The sequence below is a fragment of the Ascaphus truei genome, chromosome 4, assembly GCF_040206685.1.
Source record: "Ascaphus truei isolate aAscTru1 chromosome 4, aAscTru1.hap1, whole genome shotgun sequence".
Lineage (NCBI taxonomy): Eukaryota > Metazoa > Chordata > Amphibia > Anura > Ascaphidae > Ascaphus > Ascaphus truei.
Window position 1 is genome coordinate 58,686,222 of NC_134486.1, and position 6,515 is coordinate 58,692,736.

The following is a 6,515-nucleotide window of genomic DNA, read 5'->3' on the forward strand; positions in this document are numbered from 1 at the left end:
ACTAAATAAAAAGAAATACAAATGACCTTACAGTAGCACAGGCAATAGATGTGGTGAGAAATATTACTTTGTTGGAAGCAACAAAGTTACCAGTTGGGAGACCCAGCTTCTGACAGCATGAGCAGCTGTGAGAGAGGGAGAGATGCTGCTTGTGCTGCCGTGTTCAGTGTGCTCAGTGAGGAGAGGAGCGGAGCTGCTGCAGTTATGATTTAAACTTGCCGGTTTTTTTCTCTGCGCAAGCCCCTGCATCTCTGCTTTGATGTAAGTTGGCAAGTTGTCAAAAATTCCGGGCATTACTGAATGAATAATGCCCGGAATTCTGACCAATCAGAGAGCAGGGATTTCAGTAATGCCCGGAATTTTACGGCTTTAGCCTATAATATTTAGTACTGGTGGGTAACAGGGAGACTTTCTTCATGATTATTCTTGTCAGTGTCTACAAATAATATTCATGTTCGGTCAATAAATGCAAACAAGTTTTGTGGTCGCCATTCTCAAAACTAAATGGGAAAGCAGTTTCTACCTACCTATGTGATCTTGAATCCCATAGATGTTTGAGTGATAAAGGAAATAACGGTCACTTATTCCATTTAGCAGATAACCTTCTAAGTCATAAACACATCTACGCCCAGCTAGATATAGATTGGGAAGTGTAGACTGAAATGTTGTTCCATTGCTTTGTAATGCTCTTAAACTCCTTATTACTTCTGTATTGGAGGAAGGCAGGATCTCAACACTAAAGGCGCTATCAGCAGAAGCCTGCGATTTGAGGCATGGACATGATGGCAATGAAGCATTCCATGTAAAAATATCTGGCTCTGACAGATGCCAGCTCCAGCATTGTTGATTGTAGTTAGTTTTGTTCATAACGCCAGGGCTATCTAATCGGAAAGCCCACAGACCAGTTATATTTGTGTTTCCAGTGACCATATGAGGCCTGTATCTTCCTTCTGCACCATAACTATTGTTTTTCTGGGACTGTGGGTCATTATAGAAGATACCAGCTCCATTAGTATATCCTATCAAAGCTTTGTGATGCACCCTTTGTCCGGGGCCCCATAACATTTTGTAATACTTCATTAGTGCAAAAGATAGTGCTCCATCCGTTGTTATTATGCACTGGAATGTGTTTGTCTGCATGAATAGAAAATACATTAATATAACACAAGCGGAACTCATGAAGCATTCACGGCAGACACAACAGCATTTAACGTATATACTGTAATATGACTGCGGGAAGTATTATGAAGTAATATCATTTAAGTGAAGTACAAACAGGCTTTTGTTAAAATGCCTTACAGAAATAAACATGCTTTTATTGGTAGAGTACCTAATTAGAAATAAAGATGTTCATCCTTATTATGTCCTATTTAATTATATAACTTGCATGATCAGACAGACGAGAGCCACAGCCTAAAGAGACAGTAGTTTACTAGTAACACAGATGTTCTAACAGTTGCAAATAGATCATTTTATTAAATCAATTTATTCACATTCTGCAATCTGCGGCTGCGTCACATGAGCAGTTCTGCTAATGAGGGCGAACCAGCCGTCTTCAGCTCAGTTCACCCAACGCTCAGGCGACAGGTGCGCACTACGACATGCACCTTCCGTTGCACGCACACACGCCTACTGTAATCTTAGCCTAAGGCAGATGATGCAGAGAAGGAATAAACAGGCAGGGCAATTACCATCCATTGATTGCCCTGTCTGTTTATTCCTTCTCTATTGTTAGTTTAAATATAAAAGGTATCACCTAATACTGAAGTACTCATTTACTCTGCACTGTGTAAGGTGAAGCAGAAAAGTGGACTGCTGTGTACATGTAAATGGGTACATTATGTGTTAAATATTGAGATAAAATAATATTGCATGGTTTACCTCATTGTTGGAAATTCTCTGGAATGATACTGGTAAGACATTGTCCCATGTTATTTTTAGTATCCATCTTGGGGTAAAAGCTGCATTGAGTTCCTTAGAGAAATATTTATTTACTTCTTTAGAGGTCCTGTTATATATTATTTGGGAATAGAGATCTTTCTGGTCGTAGACAGGGTATAACTAAAAAAAAACACACAACTGATTAAAATGAGTGCTCATATCTACTGTATGCATTAGGAATCGGGATATACTGTACATTACTGTCAGATCTTTTTTGCAGTCTGAATTTTATTAAACAGTTACTGTATGTGTGATTACACAGGTATTTGAAACCATCATATTAACATTAAGACAGGCATTGGATGTTGTGGCTTACAGTATAGTATGTACAGTGAGGCTGATCTCCAAAATACCAAGATTTACAGGATATTATACATATGGATCTCTGAATATAAATCAGCAGGATCTATGTATGCCTTCTTGCAATGTGTCATACAGAACATGTCACACAAGATTCTTAAGGACCAAAATGAACTAATGACCATGACATAATGTGGATACTTTTTTTAATTGAACTGTGCTAACTGGATGTGTAGGGAAAGCAACAGGAGCTTTATATAAGTGTAGCCTTCTACTGGCCTCAACACTATAAGTCCTTGTAAGAACAGGCAGTGTTGGGGTTAATCTCCTGCGCAGGGCCTAGCCTGCAGTTGGATGGGTACTATGTTGCCTTATCCAGGGGCAAAAGAAGGGGGAAACCCCCAAGTTGATGCTGCTAAAACGCTCCCTGCACTGGTCCCCACCCTCCAGAAGTGCCGGCGGGTCCGTCGAGTGACCTGCAGCAGCGGAGGAAACGAGGGGGGGGTCGCGGGGCAGCAGGCAAGCAGAGGGGACCTGGCTACATCAGTATAAGTATATAATTCTGGTCTGAGCTAGTAGAACTGCATCTCCCTTTGCCTTATAATGTCATTTACCCGTTTCACGTTTGTAATTTATTTACCTTGTATTTTAATTTTGTACAGTGCTGCATACATTGTTTGAGCTATATTAATGCAATTAAACATACATCTTTAACTGGGAAAAAAACATTAAACAAATGGAAAGCATGAGGGTACCGCAAGTTATTTCAAGTATGATCCAAAGCACAGCAATGGCCATGGATGAGGGCGCTCAGCCATACGGGACATTGACAGAGCGGCGGCGCAGGACAGGACCTGCACGCCCCGTCCCGTGCAGACACTCCATCAATGTCTTGCGTAGCCATTCGCCCTTGTCAATATTCCCTGCTGCTGCAGCTGCCGCTGCTCTGACCACATGCACTCGCCGCTCTGTGCCCACGTGCGCTCGCCGCTCTGTGCCCGCGTGCGCTCGCCGCTCTGTGCCCGCGTGCGCTCGCCGCTCTGTGCCCGCGTGCGCTCGCCGCTCTGTGCCCGCGTGCGCTCGCCACTCTGACGTGTCATCTTTAAAGGTTCCTCGACATTGACGAGGGTTTGCGTAGGACTCGAACATTTAAAGATGGCACCGGGGTCAGAACACACACGGCGAAAAGTCAAGCGGCGAGGTGCAGTTCCCCTTTTTGGTTGGCGCCCCCAGCAAGTGCCCGGCCAACCCACCCCTTAAGACAATACTGTGCAAGAGCAGTCTGATAATTGTTTCCTGTTAACAACTATTAGCAACAATAAGTGTGTAGGTAGGTAGTTTCCAAACGGGATAAAAGAAAGTACAAATAATGTGTAATTTAACAATGTAATAGTTGGTATTTATTATTGTATGATATTTTCAAGAATACACACATTAGTCCATATTAGTGTTAAAACTACAGTTAGTTAACACATACCTGGTACCAAAGTTTCCCATCTCCCAGCATTAGATCTGTATCTTCCCAGAACACAGCCAGCATGGCTTCCTTTTCATCTCCTTTAAATTTATCTTTTAAAGGGTTTGGGAACAGGTATTTTTCATTGACATAAAATGGCTGAAAATGAACCAGTCCATTATCTGAAAACTAGAATTAAGAGATTTAACAAAAATTATTCAAATGTTTTATTAAAGGAGCAATCCAAGCTATATCTACATGTGTGCGTGTGGTTTTTTTTTTAATAAATCAGTTCTATAGTATTAGATAATACTTACTACCTATTTTTTATTTTTAAATTCAACTGAGTAGCTTTTGTTTTCTATAGCAGATCAACCATGTTCAGATTCTCCATTATAACTATAAACAAGGGGAAATGTTTAGATATTTAAAAATGATTTTTTTTTAAGGGTGTGAAATGTTTGATTTTCACCTATTAAAAATATCACTGTTATATACTGAAGTTCTTCCTGGGAGTGCACTTTTAATACTAGTAATGACTTACAGTAAATACACAAAAACACTGTAGGTGCTTTAAAAGAAAATGCTTGCAAAAAGGAGCATGGCCAAAAATATTGGTGATACAAGCAAATAATCCAGATACCTTCATAATCATTCTATTTTTTCTTTTAAAATTCATCTTAGAAATGATATGATGGATTTTTCAGTTGCATAATAAGAGATGAAACACACTGCAATTTATGCAACGTAAATACAAGAGAATGATAACAATCATTGAAGTAAATAGGGCTTTGTGTGTGGTAGAGCAGGAACTGTGCTATCGCACTTTGTAGAATAAGACCCTTTGGCCTAGAGCAAGGTTTTCAAACTCAGTCCTCATGGACCACCAACAGGCCAGCTTTCATGGATATCCCTGCTTCAGCACAAGTGGCTCAATCAGTGGCTCAGTGGAAGACTGTGTGTTCCAGTAGAGAATACTTTCTACATTTTAATCCAAAGTCTAATAACAAAGGAGCAATTTAGTAAGAAATTGTGATCATAAAAATGATTCAAGCCTGGTAACCTCATCAAGGTAAACTCTACTTCAGCAGTTATAGTAAATGTATATTATTTCTTATTGTCCTTTGGATTAAATTTAGTAAAATATCAGAAAGTGCCTAAAGGGTTAAATAAACGAAACATAATGCTTTCTGTGACTTAGTGCAATTAAGCCATAAGCCAGTAACAACGTTCCCTTACCATTATGAAAGAAAACAAATGCATAGAACCTACAGTACGCTGCTCTCTTTAACGAGTATGCAGTGAGGGAAAAGATTGTCCTAACATTTATGGAAAATAAATATACAATTCCAGTGCTCCTCCCAACACTCTATAAAGGAAGGCGCACAAGTTCTATGTATTTGTTTTCCATAAATGTAAGGCCGATTCTTTTTCCCCCTCGCTGCATCTACTATCTACTATCTACTTTCTACTATATATTTCTGAAAGCACTGTATGTTTGTCTGCAATCTCATTGGTCCCTTGGGCCGCCCGCCCCCGCACACCTCTCATTGGCCTGAGGCGGAGTGACGGGCGCGCACACACACACACACACACACACACACTGCGCGGTGCTCATCGTGACCCCGCGCACCTCCTCCTCTCCCCGGGTCTCCCGGTTTCCCGTGCTTTTTCCTCCTCCTCCCCCCTCCTCCTCCCCCCCTCCTCCCCCCCCCCGGCGCCGCTACAGTCAGCGGGGGAGCGGAGCGAGTGCCCAGGACACAGCGGGGGACTCTCACCAGGCGCTCTCCCTCACCCCCCCCCCCCCCGCTTACCACCCGCTCACCCCCCTCCCCACACACACACAGAGCACGCGGCTTTCCCCTCACACAGGCCGCTCCCCGTCCCCGGGGGCGCTCCTCCGGCTGTCTCCGCCTCTCCCCGCGAGAGGAACAGCACCTCCTCACCGGAGCGTCTCAGCCTCTCCGCGGAGGAGCCCGAGGTGGAGGAGGAGGGCGGCCGTGTGCAAGGTGAGTACACGCAGGGGAATGGCTTATTTAACGCTTCCCTGACACCCCCTGCCCTTTGCCCCCCCTACCCTCCCTGCCCCCCTGCCCTTTGCCCACCCTGCCCTTTGCCCCCCTGCCCTCCCTCCCCCTGCCCTTTGCCCCCCCTGCCCTCCCTCCCCCTGCCCTTTGACCCCCCCAGCCCTCCCTCCCCCTGCCTTTTGCCCCCCCCCTGCCCTCCCTCCCCCTGCCCTCCCTCCCCCTGCTCCCACTGCCCTCCCCCTGCCCTTTGCCCCCCCTGCCCTCCCTCCCCATGCCCTTTGCCTCCCCTGCCCTCCCTCCCAATGCCCTTTGCCCCTTGTCCTCCCTCCCAATGCCCTTTGCCCCCTGTCCTCCCTCCCAATGCCCTTTGCCCCCTGCCCTCCCTCCCCCTGCCCTTTGCCCCCTGCGCTCCCTCCCCCTGCCCTTGCCCCCTGCCCTCCCTCCCCCTGCCTTGCCCCCTGCCCTCCCTCCCCTTGCCCCCTGCCCTCCCTCCCCCTGCCCTTGCCCCCTGCCCTCCTTCCCCTGCCCTTTGCCCCCTGCCCTCCCTCAAACTGCCCTTTGCCCCTGCCCTCCCTCCCCCTGCCCTTTGCCCCCTGCCCTCCCTCCCCCCTGCCCTTTGCCCCCTGCCCTCCCTCCCCCTGCCCTTTGCCCCCTGCCCTCCCTCCCCCTGCCCTTTGCCCCCTGACCTACATCCCCCTGCCCTTTGACCCCTGCCCTTTGACCCCTGCCCTCCCTCCCCGTGCCCTTTGCCCCTGGCCTCCCTCCCCCTGCCCTTTGCTCCCTGCCCTCCA

General features: G+C 46.3%; 1 protein-coding gene across 1 annotated transcript in view; it reads right to left on the reverse strand.

Moving 5' to 3' along the window:
* The window catches only part of LOC142492254 (uncharacterized), a 74,211-nt gene that overhangs the window by 52,182 nt on the left and 15,514 nt on the right, over positions 1-6,515 (reverse strand). The window contains exons 4-6 of the mRNA XM_075594925.1: positions 3,719-3,886; positions 1,882-2,061; positions 528-1,134 (exon numbers count right to left, since the gene is read on the reverse strand). Coding sequence (XP_075451040.1) covers positions 528-1,134; positions 1,882-2,061; positions 3,719-3,886 — 955 coding nt within the window. The remainder of the gene's footprint in view (positions 1-527; positions 1,135-1,881; positions 2,062-3,718; positions 3,887-6,515) is intronic.